Genomic DNA, 21,000 nt, shown 5'->3' with positions numbered 1-21,000 from the left:
ACTCACCTTGTGGTAAACCTGAGAGAGAGAAAGAGTTTGAGCTCCATACTGTTTCAGAGAGAATCCTTGATGTGGTTTGGAACATGATATGGAGTTTCATCACGGCAGCATTTAGCTGAGTTTCTGCTGGGAGAGTTCTCCTGATGAGATCTACTCTCTCTCTGAAGCTACTGACCCAGAGTCAGCTCTTTAGTAACAGCTGGAAGAGAGGGGGGGGGGGGGGGGGGGGGGGGGGCTACAAGGATCTGTTTGGGGTTTGGAGCAGAACACTTCAGAGACATGTCCTTAGTAACAGCTGGAAGAGAGAGGGGGGGGGGGGGCTACAAGGATCTGTTTGGGGTTTGGAGCAGGACACTTCAGAGACATGTCCTTAGTAACAGCTGGAAGAGAGGGGGGGGGCTACAAGGATCTGTTTGGGGTTTGAAGCAGGACACTTCAGAGACATGTCCTTAGTAACAGCTGGAAGAGAGGGGGGGGGCTACAAGGATCTGTTTGGGGTTTGGAGCAGGACACTTCAGAGACATGTCCTTAGTAACAGCTGGAAGAGAGGGGGGGGGGGCTACAAGGATCTGTTTGGGGTTTGGAGCAGGACACTTCAGAGACATGTCCTTAGTAACAGCTGGAAGAGAGAGGGGGGGGGGGCTACAAGGATCTGTTTGGGGTTTGGAGCAGAACACTTCAGAGACATGTCCTTAGTAACAGCTGGAAGAGAGAGGGGGGGGCTACAAGGATCTGTTTGGGGTTTGGAGCAGGACACTTCAGAGACATGTCCTTAGTAACAGCTGGAAGAGAGAGGGGGGGGCTACAAGGGTCTGTTTGGGGTTTGGAGCAGAACACTTCAGAGACATGTCCTTAGTAACAGCTGGAAGAGAGAGGGGGGGGGCTACAAGGATCTGTTTGGGGTTTGGAGCAGGACACTTCAGAGACATGTCCTTAGTAACAGCTGGAAGAGAGGGGGGGGCTACAAGGATCTGTTTGGGGTTTGGAGCAGGACACTTCAGAGACATGTCCTTAGTAACATTTGGGAGAGAGGGGGGGGGGGGGCTACAAGGATCTGTTTGGGGTTTGGAGCAGGACACTTCAGAGACATGTCCTTAGTAACAGCTGGAAGAGAGAGGGGGGGGGGCTACAAGGATCTGTTTGGGGTTTGGAGCAGGACACTTCAGAGACATGTCCTTAGTAACAGCTGGAAGAGAGAGGGGGGGGGGCTACAAGGATCTGTTTGGGGTTTGGAGCAGGACACTTCAGAGACATGTCCTTAGTAACAGCTGGAAGAGAGGGGGGGGGGGGCTACAAGGATCTGTTTGGGGTTTGGAGCAGGACACTTCAGAGACATGTCCTTAGTAACAGCTGGAAGAGAGAGGGGGGTGGGCTACAAGGATCTGTTTGGGGTTTGGAGCAGGACACTTCAGAGACATGTCCTTAGTAACAGCTGGAAGAGAGAGGGGGGGGGCTACAATGATCTGTTTGGGGTTTGGAGCAGGACACTTCAGAGACATGTCCTTAGTAACAGCTGGAAGAGAGAGGGGGGGGGGGCTACAAGGATCTGTTTGGGGTTTGGAGCAGGACACTTCAGAGACATGTCCTTAGTAACAGCTGGAAGAGAGGGGGGGGGGGCTACAAGGATCTGTTTGGGGTTTGGAGCAGGACACTTCAGAGACATGTTTTTATTAGGGCTGTCAAGTTAACGCGTTAATAACGCGTTAACGCAAAAAAAAATTAACGCCACTAATTATTTTAACGCGATTAACGCATGTGTATTTTTTGTCCTCGGCCGCCCCGTAGTTTCAGAGCGCATCGAGTTTAAAATACCATCTACGTGCTGATGCTGACAGCCCTGCTCCTGCCGCCCGCTTGTGGCAGACCACACTTCCACGCTCACCGGCAGGCCCGGACTGGCCATCGGGAGGACCGGGAGGGAGTGTGTATGTGTGGCGCGACTCGTGCGAGCGAGGCACACCTTACGTGTTGTTGTTGTTAGCATCTGGTGCTAGCTAGCTGCGCTAACGGATATAAGGAGCTGTTTCAATGACATTTCGCCGACAACTGCGCCGAGCACTTGACTTTATGCAGGTAGCCAGACAGTGGGACATTGTACGAAAAGTCAGCGCACTCAGCACGGATAGTACGCGCTACATGATTGCAGCGTCCAGGCAGCACACGTTCGAGCATATATGCCTTGAGCGGCACATAGCTCCAATGTATGAGGTGTGAACACACACACACACACACACACACACACACACACACACAGTATTATTGTATGAGAGAGGTTCCAGGTTGAATTGAAGCGAATATTTGTAATGTTCAGGTTGTTGTGTTTAATATTCATGAGAATATTTGTCATTGTTCAAATGATAATAAACAAACATATAAAGCATATTTGTCCACTCATATGTTGATAAGAGTATTAAAAACTTGAAAAATATCCCTCTAAGGTACATTTAGAACAGATAAAAAATGTGCGATTAATTTGCGATTAATCGCGATTAACTATGGACAATCATGCGATTAATCGCGATTAAATATTTTAATCGACTGACAGCCCTAGTTTTTATATATCTGAGACCTGTGATATATGCCTAAAAAAAGTAAAATAGGAGACCTTTAATGTATTGACCTCATGCTTCGCCGGCCATAGAGCATTTCCACATACATGTTGTATATTGTCTTCTGGTTAGAGACAAATCCATATCACCAGCTTTATCAACCTTTACTTACCTTTAAGCCTTTGAATGAAACGTTATTAAGTTATAACAGAACCTGGAGGGTAGGCGTGGAGAGCTGTGGACCATGTTGACTTACATTGATCTGTTGACTCTAGTATATCTAGTATATTCGTCAAACAACACCCACCCCCACACACACACACACACACACACACACACACACACACACACACACACACACACACACACACACACACACACACACACACACACCAGAGTTCCCGTTAGAATATTTTTTTGCCAGTCAAAATGTCCGTTAAAGTTGAAATCTTCCGGACAAAATTAGAAAAGTGCCGGTCAAAGGTCGTCTTTGTTATTTATTGAGCTTTAAAACAAATTGATATGATTCGATATTAAACAAACTAATTATCGTAGATCGATCACATCTAGCTAGTTCTAGCTAATGATATGACTACCTGCTTATTAAAAGACACCTAAACAATAAGCGTCACTATGCAACCGGGTGAGGCCACAAAGTATAGCGCAGCATTATGCATTTGTTTACATGCCCACCGGAACTCCGAGGCATTACCAACAGATCAACGCACAATCAACCCATACAGGACATCTCTTTCTCCACATTAAGTGTTAGAAATTAGAATTGACTCTTCTTGTCTGTCACATACTCTTTTGTCTGTCACATACTATTCTTGTCTTTCACATAAGTGGCGCAACTGATGCGGTATTGTGCTAACTAAGGGGAAATTATTTTGACCGGACATTTTGACCGGAGAGATTTAGATTTGCCGGTCTTCAGCATATTTTACCGGTCAAAGTCCGGTAATTACGGCTAACGGGAACTCTGACACACACGCATAGTAAATACATTATTTATCATGTGTTATTATTATATTTATCATTTTCGGTGCGTTGAACTTTTTAAAATGTATTTGTTTAGCGGCGACGAGCAAACAAACTGACTCAGGAGCAGTGACCAAGAAGAAGAAACCTGCAGCTGGTAAACACACACACACACACACACACACACACACACACACACACACACACACACACACACACACACACACACACACACACATACATATTATTTATCATATATTATTATTATTATTTGATCATTTTCAACGAAATGGACCAGGAAGATTTCTAAAGTTGTTTTTTTTAGTCTCGTGTTTGTTCAGAGGTTTCCGGCGGCAGCGGTGAAACCCCCGTCAGGAATGACTCACCCTGAGCCCACAGGTAGAAAATGTGCTCGGACTGGTTTGTTTTTCTGTCAGCACAACAAGGGAAAAACACCCAGCCTGATTATCAAGAATGAATGGCTTCCTTGTTTGACACTTCAGCCATCCTGGCTGAAGTGTCAAACAAGGAAGCCATTCATTGTTGGAGTATTTAACAATCAATGGGCAGATCCACTATGTTTGCCAAAGTGCTGCATTCAAGAGGTACAACAGGAAAACCCGATGGTGGTTTACTCATGGACTCAAGTACTGTACTTAGTAGGGGTGGGAATCAACAGGCTCCCCACGATATGATACTATCGCGATACTTAAGCCACGATACGATAGTATTGCGATTCTACGATATGCTAAGTATTGCGGTGCGATATATTGCGATATTGCAGATCACATGGGTCATGTCCATGTCCGTCTTCCCTTCCTGGTTAAAACATGTATTTGCAATATGAATAGTTTATGTAAATAACCCAATGTGTGTTCTTTGAACCTGAAAAGGACATGGCATTGTTTTTGTTACTTTCATTGCGATTGTATACATGTCTTAACTTCCTGTTTTATATAAACATGCTTTTATTTTGAAGGCGACTTTGCGCTATTAGCAGAAAGTTCAGCTAAATAACCAACCAATCCAGCTTTATAATCCTGAACGTCACCAAGCGCTCCAGTCCCAGCTGTGTGCGTCACTCTTTAGTGTCCCCTGGTCTCCCAGCTGTGTTCGTCACTTTTTAGTGTCCCCTGGTCTCCCAGCTGTGTTCGTCACTCTTTAGTGTCCCCTGGTCTCACAGCTGTGTGCGTCACTTTTTAGTGTCCCCTGGTCTCCCAGCTGTGTGCGTCACTTTTTAGTGTCCCCTGGTCTCCCAGCTGTGTGCGTCACTCTTTAGTGTCCCGTGGTCTCCCAGCTGTGTTCGTCACTTTTTAGTGTCCCCTGGTCTCCCAGCTGTGTGCGTCACTTTTTAGTGTCCCCTGGTCTCCCAGCTGTGTGCGTCACTTTTTAGTGTCCCCTGGTCTCCCAGCTGTGTGCGTCACTCTTTCATATTCGGACTTTTCCTCAACATTCTGACTTTTTCCAAAAAATTCTGACTTTTCCCCTGGAAAACACTGTTAAACAAACATTGCATTTTGTATATGATATATGTTATAATTTGCTTAGTTATTCAACCTTCGACACAGTTCATCATTTTCTCTTCTCACTGTCTCCTTTCCCACGGCATAGGTCTACGGCCTTGGGTATTGCTGCTATCTCTCTTAAGGAGGGGCAGCTTGGGCGCATTGTTGTTGCCAGTCTGACAGAGCATAAGCCGCCATGAGGTAGTTTACTGTTCAGGGACGAAAGTTCCCTGGCGCACATTCTTTTCTATGGACGAGAGCTCTAGTTAGATTCAGGGTCCATAATTGTTTAGTCTCACTGATGAAGAATGTTGATTATTACACTCCGAACTAGTTAAAACCTCGAGCTGCAGAAAGAGTTCTTCAGAATTGGTTTGGCAACCGCTGTGTCAACTCGTGACACACCACCTGTCTTGTCAATTCTCCGGCCGTAACTCCAAATAAACCGTCAGTGTTTGCCATCAAAGCTCCAGCTCTCCTCGTGCCTCTCCTGACTCCACTTGCTTCAGAAGTTTCCACCACAATATATATGATACACATAACGCTTCCGTTCACATAACAGTACATGTTTCCGTAAACATTTGCACACATTACATTACATTACATCTCACTTGTTAGACACTTTTATCCAAAGCGACTTACATATTCAATACTGTGGGCAATCCCCACAGGAGCAATTTGGGTGAAGTTTCTTGCCCAGGGACACAACGACATGCTGACTGCAGTGGGGTTTGAACGTATGTGTAAAGAAGCAGAATATAAAAGGAACTCACCTAGTGGTATAACCCGAGAGAGAAAAAGAGTTTGAGCTCCATACTGTTTCAGAAATCATGCTTGATGTGGTTTGGAACATGATATTACGTTTAATCACGGCAGCGTTTAGCAGCCTTCTCTTCAGAGAGCTCACTGCTTGCATGTTCCAAAGGGGCGTGGCCAGCAGCAGCTCCAAAGGGGCGTGGCCAGCAGCAGCTCCAATGGGGCGTGGCCTGCAGCAGCTCGGTTACATTTAAAGGGCCAGAATCAACACATTAGTAACAGGGCTGAAATAGAGGGGGATGAGGCTAGAATGGGTGATCTGTTTGGTATTTTGAGCAAAACACTTCAGAGACATGTTTTGTATAGAAATGGGCCTATAATATATTGTTAAAATATAGCATAATAGGTGAGCTTTAACTCCTTTAACCGTAATTAAGGCCTTATTTTAGACCAATGGGATCAATGCTGTTGAACATCTCTGAGGATCTCCTAAAAAGGGATCATGTTCAGGTGATATGAATATTTAGAGCCTCTACTTTCACAGGGACCAAACCTGCAGCTGACTCAGGAGCAGCGACTGAGAAGAAAGAACCTGCAGCTGGTACACACACACACACACACACACACACACACACACACACACACACACACACACACACACACACACACACACACACACACACACACACACACACACACACACACACACACACACACACACACATAAATACTAAAAAGGAAATTAACTTCGATACAACCAACGTTAATATCTAGGTGGTGTCCGATACCGAGCTCCGGTGCTGATAAGGCTCCGGAAAACGGCCGTCCAATCTTTTTAGGACTAAACAAGATCACCGTAATCTGCTTAGGGGGGCGCTTACAGCGTGGCCTCTAACACCAGCTGCCCGTCGTATCACTTATTTCAGGCACTAAAGCGTTAGATGTCCGACCACCAGGATAGCAAAACGGAGTGTGTAGTGTAGTAGGTGTTGGTGGGCTGATAGAACCCCAGAGCAGTATCTAAACTGCCCCTGGAGGAGAAACCCTGTGTCGTTGGGCGACTCCCTGGTAATTAGGGCAGCTTCAGGACCCACAATCCCTAACCCCCACTTTTGATCCCCAGTTATACCAATTAAAACAATGCAAGTGTAATATCCAACATAGGCAGAGTCAAACATTAATATCACAGCAGTGATATCACCACATCAGCAGATTATATGTCATATTTCAGCATCAATCAAAACCACATCAACCACAGTAACCAATGTGAAACTACAGTTTAACCTTAGTAGAGTTTCTATTCCCCTTAAACAATTTCAAATCCAAATTATCAACTAATGTAAGCCTTTTCCAAGGAAGGGTGTTCTTACCTCACTCTAAGACCATGCAAATACCTTCAGAGACCACCACAGAGACCATTGGGTCGAAATGTACAAAGTACAAACCGGTTTTATTAAGTTTTTAACAAAATAGTGGAGAACAAGAATCCAAAAAATAACAAAAGAAAGATACAAAATGGTTTTAGAAGGACTCAAGGTCAAAGTACAAAAGCAACAGGTTCACAAGTGAAGCCCTAGAGCCGTCTAAAAGAGCCCAAGCCCAGGCCCACCCTTATGAAACAAAAATATATTGTAATATATTGGTAAATATAATACAATATACTGGATCATACATTTCCATATATGGGAAAGTAGTCCTTATATTTTTAAATATATTGCAATATATGCATGGACCATGTATGGCTCTATATTGATACATATAAAAAAAAAATATTGCAATGAAAACAAAAACTGCACTATACATTTATATGTAATAGTTTTATTGAAACACTCATTTATCTTTCATGAGTTACACAAGTTCACATAAAATTGAACAGATATTCATAAACAGTTATCTCACTTCGTTTTGTATAGTTACCCACTTTATATATGAACATATGTTTGATGGTAGCCTATATATTAAAAAAGTACAAATTGTCCATTGAATGATGGAAAATAATATACAGTTTATAAATATATATAGACACACACATATATGCACGCATATATATATGCATATATGCACGCATATATATATGCATATATATAAATATGCATATATATATTCACATATATATATATATGCATATATGCACGCATATATATATGCATATATGCACGCATATATATATGCATATATATATACACATATATATAAATATGCATATATATATATATATATATATATGCATATATGCACGCATATATATATGCATATATTACGGCCGACCGGCTATTTGGAGTGGAATGCAGCCCATCCACGGCAGACAGCCCAAACAGTATTCGAATGCGCCACTTCCGGCTGACAGTGGCTGACCTCCGTCTTCGCTAAACATAACTCTCTAAAACGTGTTAACGTTCTCATTGGACACATTACGTGCCAGTGATCATCACCAATCAATCTCACAGATTTCGGGGAGGCCCCCCCCCTCTCCAGCAATAGATTGATCTGATTGGCAGATTCAAATCTGCGTTGCTGCCTCTGTCTGTTGATTCTTTCGCTGAGTGTCAAAGAGAAAGCATTCATCAGGTGCTTCGAAACGGAAAATTAAAAAGAAACGAGAGGAAAATACAGCACGAGAGTCAGGTATGTGTGTGAGCATTTAAAACTATTTTAAATTGAAATAATTCTCCATGTACACTACAAGTAGTCTAGTTGCTTAATCCGTATGTCCCGTCTCTTGGCACTACAACAGCTACATTAGCTAACGTTAGTTAAATTACCTATGTTAGTTCCCTCGTGTATGAGTGTATAACCGGTCCGCAGCTTTGTGAACATTCAATTTCGAAGATTTTCGATGTTACAGTCAACTGAAGTCGACCCAAAACAGCCAAAAATAGCGGACCTTTAGATCGCTAACATTTTAGCATAAGTCAATGGAGTTTAACATAGCAAAAACTAGCCCCGCGGCTAACGGTGCTAGATGGTGAAGATGATGAGCTAGTTAAGTAATGTAACCACAGTTAGTCTATGTGTTCTGATGTTAGTAACTATGTAGGCTAACATTAGTTAGGCTATGTGTTGTGGACTAATGCATTCAAGTTTGTTCACATTTTAGTTGTTATTGCCCCTGCTGACAATTGTGTGGATAATATGTAGCCTACAGTCAATGGCATTTCACATTTTGCTCTCCAGTGTATGTTATTTTAATGTTGATCCATAATACTATATATCTATATATTTTACAGGAGCATTGTTGAAATTCATAGGTCGAACTAAGCCTGCAGAACCACAAGTCAAGGGGACAGAGGAGCCAGATAGCAGTGGTGACTGAGACAGAATAAATAAGGAGAAAGGGCCCATGCAGAGAGGCAGACATCAGTAGTGAGGAATCAGACCCAAAAGACACGAGGACAGAGGAGCCAGATCGCAGTGGTGAGGAACGCACTGTCATTTAATTTCACTGTCATTTTACTTTTCACATATCACTTTATTCACTATTCAGCTTAGTTATCCTTGCCATGAAGGAATGAATGATTGAATGGATGAATGTTCTATATTATTTGAATGACAGATTGAACCACAGCAAGGTTCAAGGTTCAAGGTTCAAGGTTCTTTATTGTCAATCTGACATAGCTACAGAGTAATTATGCAGTTGAAAATATTATGTCACAGGCTTCTCCAACAATGCAACATAATAACATAACATAATAACAATAAGAGCAAGAGCAATACAAAAATAATAATAGTTATAAAAATGAAATAAAGTTATGATGTGGAATAGTGCAGTATGAGTCTATATACAAGTTATTGGAATGATATATATATATTAGGTATTAGATACATACTACTGAGTAGCAGTTGAATGTTTGATGTTGTTTCAACAGTTCAATTGTTTAACAGTCTCACTGCCCGCGGGAAGAAACTGTCTCCGAATCTTCTTGTCCTTGCCCGGATGCTGCGGTAACGTCTGCCAGACGGCAACAGAAAGAACAGTTTGTGGCTGGGGTGATGGGGGTCTTTGATAATCCGTAGTGATTTCTTCCTGAGCCGCTGGGAGTAAAGGTCCTCCATGGATGGCAGCTCCGTCCTGGTGATGTGCTGTGCAGTTTTCACCACCCTCTGTAAAGCCTTACGATCGAGGTCGGTGCAGCTGCCGTACCAGGCCGTCATGCTGCCAGTGAGGATACTCTCTATCGTGCACCTGTAGAAGTTGCAGAGTATCCTGGAATCCATTTTGAACCTCCTCAGCCTGCGGAGGAAGAAGAGCCGCTGTCGAGCTTTCTTGGTGATGGTGGTGGTGTGAAGAGACCATGTCAGGTCCTCAGTGATGTGGACCCCAAGGAACCTGAAGCTTTTGACTCTCTCCACCGTAGTCCCATTGATGGCGATGGGGGCGTGTCCCTCTCCCTGCTGCTTCCTGTAATCCACAATCAGCTCCTTTGTTTTGCTGATGTTGAGATGGAGGTTGTTCTCCTGGCACCAAGATGTCAGGTTTTCGACCTCCTCTCTGTATGCCGTCTCGTCATCGTCTGTGATCTGGCCGATGACGGTCGTGTCATCAGCAAACTTCACGATGGTGTTGGAGCTGTGTGTGGCCACGCAGTCGTGGGTGAACAGGGAGTAGAGGAGAGGGCTGAGCACGCAGCCTTGAGGGGCACCGGTGTTAAGAATCAGGGTGGAGGATGTGATGTTTCCCACCCGCACTGCCTGGGGTCTGCCCGTCAGGAAGTTCAGGATCCAGTCGCAGAGGGCGCTGTTGAGCCCGAGGTCTCTGAGCTTGATGGCCAGCTTGGAGGGCACAATGGTGTTGAATGCTGAACTGTAGTCAATGAACAGCATTCTCACATATGTGTTCCTGTTCTTCGGGTCCAGGTGTGAGAGGGCAGTGTGGAGGGTGAGGGCTATGGCGTCGTCTGTGGACCTGTTTGCTCTGTAGGCAAACTGCAGGGGGTCCAGAGATTCAGGGAGGGAGGAGGTGATGAATAATTTGACTAACCGCTCAAAGCACTTCATTATGATGGAGGTGAGTGCTACTGGGCGGTAGTCGTTGGGGCAGGTGATGATTGTCTTTTTGGGGACAGGGAATGATGGTGGAGTGTTTAAGACATGTGGGGACTACAGACTGCAGCAGGGACCTGTTGAAGATGTCTGTGAACACCTCTGCCAGCTGAACTGCACACACCCTGAGAACACGGCCAGGGATGCCATCAGGTCCAGGAGCCTTGTGTGGGTTAACCCTTTTAAAGGATTTACACACATCTGCCCTATTTAAAACAAAAGGGCAGTGTAGCTCCTGGTCCCTCTGTACCTCCACAGCCTGGCTGCTCTCAAAGCGTGCAAAAAAAACTGTTTAGCTCATCTGGGAGAGATGCGCACGCAGACACTCCCGCAGCACCCCCCCGCTGCTCCTTTGTAGTCAGTCATTGTCCTTAGTCCCGCCCACATATTCCTAGTGTTACAGCCTTTGAAGTCAGATTCCACCTTCTCTTTGTACTGTCTCTTTGCATTTTTTATTGCTCTCCGGAGATCATACCTAGACTTCCTGTACTCCTCCAAATCTCCCGCTGTGTGCGCGAGAGTGCGCGCTTTCAGTTTGCCGCGCACCTCACCGTTTACCCAGGGCTTTTGATTTGGGAATGTCCGTACAGAAACCTTCGGTACCACGTCATCGATGCATTTCCCAATGTAGCAGATGACAGTGTCCGTGTGTGTGTTGATGTTATTGTCCTCAAACACACTCCAATCCGTAGATGCAAAGCAATCCTGCAGTGCTGAATCTGACTCCTCGCTCCATCGTTGTACTGTCCTTGTTATCGGTCTGTCCCTTTTAAGTTTCTGCTTGTAAGCAGGCAACAACAGTAGTGAGATATGGTCTGATTTGCCGAAGGGAGGGCGAGGGAGAGCCTTATATCCATTCCGGAAAGGGGAATAAACATGGTCCAGTATGTTTCCCCCGCGCGTCGGGAAGTTGATGTGTTGGTAATGTGTTGGTAATATTTTGGCAATATTGTTTTAGAGATTTTATATGTTTAACTGCTATGCCTGTCATCTCTGCTCTGTGTCATTGTGTTGTCTCCTGGGTTCTGTAGTGCCCGGAGTCTGTCTTTTTATTTTTTTCCTCCCAAACCCCATCCCCTCAGGACGCCTTTTGCCTCCTGTCAGGTCATCATTGTAATAAGAATTTGTTCTTAATTGATTTTCCTGGCTAAATAAAGGTTCTACTACTATTTATTCAGTTATTTTATTACTGGTACTGCTAATTGCACTATGCGTATTGTTGTATATTGTATATATGTATGTATTTACTACTACTACTTACAAAATCGAGGGTTGTAGCTTTGTGTCAGTACATATTTCAGGGTTTTTCTATGCCTTTGTTAATCTAAATTCTAATACTCATAGGCGACTACAACTCCTGCCGATGCCGAGGCCCAGTTCTCCCTTCCCACCACCCCAGGCTCATTGTGCTAGGTAAAACTCTCATTCAATAAAAGTAGTCTTTTAAAGGTGGGGTAGGTAATTTTGGAGAAACCAGCTTGGGTGCGCTAGAATTTGAAAATACACAGCCGGAAAAAATCTGCCACTTCCTTACAGAGCCCCTCCTCCAACACACACAAACGCGCACATGACCAATGAGGGCACGAGATAAGTTTGTGCACAGATGGAAGGCTGACAGGCAGGTAGGCCATCCAGTAATTTCAGCCGGGCCGGCTCAGATGATTGGTCGTGCTTTTTACAGTACTACGGCTTCCACAGATGATATTTTTTTATGGATTTTTTGTCAAAGCACTTAAGATATTCATTGCTATCGGGATGTTAAGAGCATTCCATGGAATATAACAAAAAGTGTATCTCGAGCCGGTTTCTCAAACTTACCTACCCCACCTTTAAAGATGAATGCAATTACATTTAAAAAAGTTTTAAACAGAACTGTTACAGATGCAGATGCTAGGTCCAAATTCCATAAAATATACCAACCAGTCGCGCCACACTCAGACGAAAATGTACAAAGCCTATTCTTCCACTATTTGTATTCCCACATTATTCACCAAGCCAGCCCATGCTTTAATATAGATATTATGGATATTGTTATAATTCCTGCTGTCTTTTGTGAACTTCTAATTATTTGTAATTATTCTGTTCCACAGATGCTGTAGTAAACCACCATCCAGGGACCAAGACATCAGATATAAGAACATCCATTAACACAAGAATTTGTGAGTTAAGGCACGAAAAAAACAAGATTGACGATCAAATAGGGTACAAGACTGTTTTTTTGGCCCTGTTCCGGACATTGTTTTAATGAGTGATCAGCTCATGTTTAAAGTTGTCACCAGGTGAAACAAAAAACAAGATTGTTTAATAGGATAACAGACTGCTCTTTTTGGCGCTGTATGAAATAACAATGCATCATTTATTAACTATACCTATACAAAATGTAATACATGTTCCCTTCATTATGTAATAACACCTCCTTTTGTAATAATTTGCCCATTATGTAGTAAACAAGTTCAATGCAAATATGTAATACATGTCGCCACATTTTGAAATATATTATTACATATTGCTGTGGTTATTACAAAATGAGTTGCAAACAATAACATTACAACTGTTTATTTATTTATTCAACCATGAATCATCCTTACTCATAATTTAAAAATATTTCAGTAGAATATCTTTCATTGGCCAAAACTAGATCAAGTGTTACCATATTCATTAGCCAACATGTATATCAACATCAATTTTGGGATATATTTACAGTTTGGTTATGGTTACATAATGAATATTACAGTTTTTTAAAAGGGCAACTCACGCATTTTGTAATAACCATTGCAAAATGTAATAATTTATTACAAAATGCAGGGAAATGTATTTTATATTGCGTTCAGGCTGTTACAGAATGCAGCAGATTATTACAAAATGTGGGTTTTATTACATAATTACATGAAAATGTTCTTGAGTCATTACATAATGTGTTGTTTATAGGCCTTTTCTTTTATTCTTTCCTTGTCCTTCTTTTAATGAGTATTTTGATAACTGTTACACATTGATAGAAAAAAACAAATTAAGCTTCTCATTATTCAGACTCAGCTCTCAGCGCTTAAGCTTCTTTTAAATGTTGATAAAACCAAGGTAATGCTCTTTTCAAAAGCTAAAAAGACACCAGAGCCTGTTTTAGATATTGTAATTACGCAAGGAATAAACTTGAAGTGGTTACCTGTTACAAATACCTTGGTATCTGGCTTGATGATTGTCTCACTTTTAAACTTCATGTCAATAACCTGCTTAAAAAACTGAGGGTTAGGCTAGGTTTCTTTGACAGGAACAAGTCCTGTTTCTCGCTTGAGGCCAGAAAAAGGCTAGTCACTGTGACCTTTTTACCTGTACTGGACTATGGTGATCTGATCTATATGAATGCACCCGCCAATTGCCTGGTCAAGTTAGATGCCGCCTATCACAGTGCACTGAGATTTGTGACAAACTGTAAAGTATTAACCCATCACTGTACCCTGTATGCAAGGGCAGGTTTGCCTTCACTAACTGTACGGAGGCTCAGTCACTGGTACATTTTTATATACAAAGCCATGTTAGGGAAACTTCCTTCCTACATCTGCTCCCTGATCTCACGGCGAATTGTAAGTGGCTACTGCCTGAGATCGAATGCTGTGGTTTTATTAAATGTGCCAACTGCTAGGACTGTCTTAGGGAAGATAGCTTTTAGATGCGCAGCTCCGCTAACTTGGAACAGTCTGAGCAATTTGGTTCCACTAAATGTTTTTAAAGCAAGGATAGATACTATCCAATCGGAAACTGTTGGAACCTGTAAATGTTACTAGCTATGTAAACTGTAGTCACTGTAAATATGCTGTATGATGTCCTTTTTTGTTTTTCTGTTATGTTTATATGTATTCATGTGGAACCTACTTGCAGCAGGTCACCCTTGAAAAAGAGATCAATGATCTCAATGGGATTTCACCTGCATAAATAAAGGTTTGAAATGAAATGAAAGATTTTATCAGAACATGCATTTCTCCTCATTGTGAACATATATTGCACTCATGTTCAGAATATATGGTACGTACATGGTCTTTTATAAATCTGAATATATAGTGCATACATGTCCCCATATAATTGTGAATATATAGCGCATACATGTCCCCATATAATTGTGAATATATATAGTACATGTCCCCATATAATTGGGAATATATTCTACATACATGTCCCCATATAAATCTGAATATATAGTACATACATGTCCCCATATATTTGTGAATATATATAGTACATGTCCCCATATAATTGTGAATATATAGTACATACATGTCTCCATATAAATGTTAATATATAGTAAATGTATGTTCACATATATACACAACCAATATATTATATATATTTACATATATTACTCAATATATGGAAAGCGGCAATTACTGATGTATTATCCCATATATTGCAATATATTAACACAATATATTATTCTATATATCTTCAATATATTTTGTAGATATGAATAAATATGTTTTTCATGTTGATTATTAATCAGTATCAGTTGGTGTAGCCAACAGCAAGATTTCCTTTATTAAATCTTTTCAATTAACCAGTAAATCAGAAAACAAAATAATGCAATATATTGACAGTTAATATATGGGGAAATATATTTTCTTTGCGTAAGGGCAGGGCTCAAGAGCCAAGACCCAGAATCAAGCTTCCAAAGAGTTCCCCCAAGCCCTCAAGCCCCCAAGCCTCTCGTTTCTCTTCACACATCATCTTTTATAGTCTCTTCTCTCCTCCCTCTCTGCATCAGGTGGTTTCCCCTTTTCTAACTTTGAGGGAGAAGGAGGTCACATAATGAACAATTACAAATGTAAAGTTATAATAAAACAAATAAAGACTTATAGTAATAAAACGATGTGGGCTTCGTAAATAATTGGACAGCCTTCTGGGGAAAACCTGGTCTGATTAAGAGAGACGGCATTCATCCTACTTTGGAAGGTGCACATTTCATTTCGGCAAACATTTCAGGGCTTTGTCGACGTAATCCATGACAAACTGGAGTTGAGACCGGGAGGCGGAGTCGCAGTCTTACACGCTTCTCTGCGCTCTCTCCTGGGCAGTCATCCATAGGAATCCCGAACCCAATAAAATACCCAATATTAACGGTGTGTGTGTCTGCCCAAGGACACTTTAAAGTAAAACCTAATAGAGGTGTCATACGTAATAATAATAAAAGTAAATGTAACAACTACTTCAGTGCAAGAAAAAGGAAGATTAAATGTGGCCTCTTAAACATAAGATATCTAGCATCTAAAGCAATATTGGTAAATGATTTAATATCAGATTATAATATTGATATATGCTGTCTCACTGAAACTTGGTTGAGACATGAAGAATATGTCAGCATAAATGAGGCCACTCCACCCAGCCATATCAATACTCATATTGCTCGAGGCACAGGCCGAGGAGGTGGAGTTGCAGCCATCTTTGACTCAAGTTTACTTATCAATACTAAACCAAAATTAAATTATACCTCCTTTGAAAGCCTTGTTTTTAGTCTTACGCATCCGATCTGGAAAACTTTGCAGCCAATCTTATTTGTTACAGTGTACCGTGCACCAGGGCTTATTCAGAATTCTTATCAGAATTCTCTGAGTTTTTATCAACGTTGGTACTTAAAACAGATCAAGTCATTATCGTAGGTGACTTTAATATTCATGTTGACGATGATAAAAATAGCCTTACTGTTGCATTTAACTCTATATTAGATTCTGTTGGTTTCCGTCAGAGTGTAAATAAACCAACCCACTGCTATAATCACACTCTCGACCTTGTTCTGACTTATGGTATTGAAATTGAGCAACTATTGGTCGAACCGCATAATCCTGCTTTATGCGACCATTTCTAAGTAACTTTTGAAGCACTGTTACTAGACTACAAACCATTAGTCAAAAGCTCCTGCAGCAGAAACCTATCTGTTACTAGACTACAAACCATTAGTCAGAAGCTCCTGCAGCAGAAACCTGTCTGTTCGTGCTACAGCCACATTTAAGGAAGAGATTCCATCAATACAGATGGAGCCTCTTATTTTGGACCCCAGCATACAGCTTCCTGCCGACTGCCAGCCAGTTGCCTGCCTAAGACCTGCCAAAGACCAGTATTCAGGAATGTTAGGCCCTCCCACTATTCTCCAATTTCAGGGTTTAACCAGGAGATGGCGCTATATATTAAATAACTATGGCCAAAGTAAGACTTAGTTTTTCACAAGAGACAATGCAGATATTATATAAAAAACTAAAGTTAAAATCTTGTTTTTAATGCCCCAAGAGCAATAACATCTTGTCACAAGCTTTTTGGAAGAAAAAGACTTCAAGAGACCTGTAGTTGACTAATTACAGGCCTCAATAAAGTTCTGCCATTGGTTGTGAAAAACAACGGTGGACATAATTTAATAAAAATACAAAATAATGTATCTGTGTACGTGTTTTATGTGATCTGCATGCACTTATCAAACATCTAATTAAAGAATGGTAGCTGTACCTCTCAAACAACCTAAACTAGTTATAAATGTTTATTTTAAATAAAGTCTTTATGACTCGGAATATGAATAAAATGGGTCCGTTACAGTTTGTTTTCATCTGATTTCAAATAAACAAAGTCTTGGCTTTCAGAATATTAAACTTGTTTCGGCAAATTTAGATGATAAACTTTAAACTTTCACACACGTTGACCGGCGAAAAACTCTGCCCGGTTCACCGACCCCCCTCTGAGTGAATACCCAAGATATCTTGGTTTGATTTGGTTTGATTTGGAGAATTTATTTAGCTACTTGGCACTAAGAGTACAGATATGTCTACCCTTTCTTTTCAGAGTGTAATATCTGCATTTTCTCTTTTGGTTTGAATAGGAGAGGGGCAATGGTTATCGACGGTGCTTTTAATGCCTATTGTATACGAACTGTGTGATTTATATTGCTTTTCAAATGCATATAAGCCCCCCATTTACACTGCACTTCCCCGTCAAGAAAATGAATAGCACTTAGTTAGATCACTTTACAGATCAGGTTGGACCAGCCCTGTCGCTACTCTCTGCATTTCCTACTGCAGATTAAAAAAAAGCTACAAATATGTATTTCTTAATAAACTAAATAGGCCACCATTGGTAGCAGTTCTCATTATATACTTCTCAGTATACTTCCCCCACCCGCCCACTGTTTGTTGCTTTTTGACATGTAAATGGGTAACTACCCCCCTCTGAGTGAATACCTGTTGTACCTGTCCGGGGCTAAGCCCATAGGACGATGCTCTGATGTCATCACCCTCGCACATTGGTCATATGTTTATGAGATCACTGTGATTCACTTCTCCGCGGCTCCTCCGTGCAGAGAGGCCCCCCCCCGTTGACAATTCACGAGCGTCTAACTCTCTCCCCCCTCCCCCGTCGCACCTTCTAACAGAACCCCCCCCCCATATCTGGATTTGGCCCACAGACCTAGAGAGTAGCAAAATACAGTGAGTCCTAAACACAAGTAGTCAGGGTTCATTTATAACGCTTATTTTGATTTATTTTTTCTCAAATGATGCTGTATGTTTCACTTTCTGAAAGCGTTAGAATCGCACATGAAAAATATTGAAAGCTGCCAGCTGCCCTCGGCCATGTCTTTGGCGGTGATCCAAGCTTCGGTACCACAGTGGATAAAGTTAGTAATACATTTATAGGCTACTGATCAAATGTCAATACATTACATAAGTCTTATTCTCATTCATACTTAATTTATTTCTTCTTCTGTCAGTATGAACACAAAAAACTAACCGGTATTACATTTCATTCTAAAGTTTACGGACAAACTACAGACTGCTGGAGAAGAGATATCACAGGGGGGGGGGGTTGGGACACACACATTCCGATGGCCAATTCGTTTTAAACAAAGAGTAGGCTATACTCAACATAGTGGGGTGGGGGCTGGTGAACGGTATGGTCAATGTTTGTAAACACTGTGACATTTTAACTTTATTTGATCATTTCAGTTAAAAACTAACGTTCATATTTCATATTACTGTTTTGCCTGGCTGGACCTGTAATTTACAGGAAAGGAGTGCACGCTACTAAAGAGACACGCTACCATGGAAACAAAACAATGGTGTTGCTGTATTGAAGTCCGAGTGGAAACAGTCATATTTGGAGCGTTATGTTAGAATGAAACAGCGAGGTCGTGACTCACAAAAAAAAAGTGTTACTTCACTAACTGTAAGCTTGTCACTCAGAGTAACCTACAGTTAACTTAACTGTTGGAAAAGAAAGATTAGGGGGGGAGAGAGCTGTGGTGGGCCATTAGGAGTGTGAACACACAGCTGAGAGCTGCCGTTTCATTCTGACTGTTTAAAAAACGGTAACAACGGACTATTTTTCTTAGCGGATGCATGTCAATTTAAATCAATACATACAACTATTTTTTAAATCAATAAAAATATTTTCTAAATCCATAAAAGCATTTTAATTAATATTGGGAGTCATGTCGTTACTTTGTGGCCATGTAATAAGCGGGATAATTTGCAGCGACTTGGTCATTATGGGGAAAAATAACACCCAGGGATCAAGATCCCTCCGCGTCGCGTCGCGGAGGGATCTTGATCCCTGGGTGTTATTTTTCCCCATCAATTTAAGTAATTTTTAGTGAATTACTGAGAATTACTGAGTTTAGGCACGTTAATAACATTTTAATGAAGTTGAATACAGTATATTCATATTTGTCAGTGATTTCATGTCAATTCGGCGAACATAAACGATTAAATTAGGATTAAAAATCGAGAGCCGGCTGCTGTTCGTTACGGCAACCCAACTAGGACACTTGACACAGTGGCTTTTGGCAAAGCACACAAAGAAAACAAAAAAAAACCGAGAGAGATGAGTTATTGTTATTACAACGTGACATCTCGCACATGCGCATAACAACATGGTGATGTTTTGTAAATTATTACATGTCTTATTTAGCACAGACTATGATCCTATCCGTGACATATGGATCTTAACAAAGATCCGCTATACATTAGTACCAGATATACTGTACACGGACATTTTAGTGAACCAGACCAGCTGTTTCCGCCGGGTCTTCGCTTCCCGGGCATCACGTTGTTTACAAGTGTGTTCAGATGCTAAATAAAAGTTTAGCTTGTACTTTTGATACCCCGCCTCTCGGCACCACAACATCCAGTTTACTGTATTTCACATGAGCGATGTCGAACATTGAAAAGTCCTTATAAAATCTCTGTTATTAGATCAGTACTTTTCTTATATGACTATTATTGACTTGAACACTGAGAATGTATTTATTAACTTCAGACATTTGAAATATTTGAAATCAGATGAAAACAAACTGTAACGGACCCTGCCGTGTTATCTATGATTACTATACATTCATAATTTCAGCCGGAGGTAGGTGGTAGGCGTTGCGGAGGAGCAGATTGCGAGTGAGGTGCCTGTTCTAAACGAACTATTCCAGCTGTTATAAAGCATTAAATAAAAAGTAAGCAAGGAATACAGAATGTTTCGTTACGTAACTTTGTTGAGAATGTGGCCATGCACATGTACATAATACATGGGATCATTTGCAGCGACTTGGTCATTGTGGGGAAAAATAACACCCATCCTGATCGTTTCAATGAAGTTGAATACAGAATATTCATATTTGTCAGTGATTTCATGTCAATTCGGCGAACATAAACATCAATGATGATGATTAAATTAGGATTAAAAATCGGGAGAGCCGGCTCGTTCGTTTTTTCCGACTAAACAACATTATTTAAATGATTACATGTCTTATTTAGCACAGACTATGATCCTATCCGTGACATACACTGTATGGATCTTAACAACAAAGAAGTTGATTTCACATGACTCCAGTGTGGAACCCCACTGCACCCCCTGGTGGATCAATGATCCATTGCAGCTGGCTTCACAATAATTAAATGTATTTATCATGGGGGCGGTATCAAGTCAGACTGGGGGCCGGCCGGCCATCACGGAACGTGCACGAACCGATCACGACCCTCGCACTTTAAACTGTCCAAAATAAGACGCTTCATCTGTACTTAACTCGATAGCATGTCTGCATGTAAGGGAGGAAACATATACAAAATGTACACCACCCCAAATTGATCATGTTGTTGATAGTGCTACAGATGCGCTGCGAATAAAATCAGACTCTGTTGCTCCTTTGAAAAAGAAGAAAA

At 41.5% G+C, this 21,000-nt stretch overlaps 1 protein-coding gene across 21 annotated transcripts in view; it reads left to right on the top strand.

The window, feature by feature from the left end:
• LOC117469623 (histone H1.2-like) overlaps positions 1-21,000 on the top strand; it is a 113,392-nt gene that overhangs the window by 68,936 nt on the left and 23,456 nt on the right. For all 21 annotated transcript variants that reach the window (XM_034114090.1, XM_034114089.1, XM_034114088.1 and 18 more), the window contains one exon: positions 3,628-3,687. In XM_034114090.1, coding sequence (XP_033969981.1) covers positions 3,628-3,687 — 60 coding nt within the window. The remainder of the gene's footprint in view (positions 1-3,627; positions 3,688-21,000) is intronic.

The sequence above is a fragment of the Trematomus bernacchii genome, unplaced genomic scaffold (genome assembly GCF_902827165.1).
Source record: "Trematomus bernacchii unplaced genomic scaffold, fTreBer1.1, whole genome shotgun sequence".
NCBI classification, from domain to species: Eukaryota; Metazoa; Chordata; class Actinopteri; order Perciformes; family Nototheniidae; genus Trematomus; species Trematomus bernacchii.
This window is presented reverse-complemented; position numbering and strand designations above follow the sequence as displayed.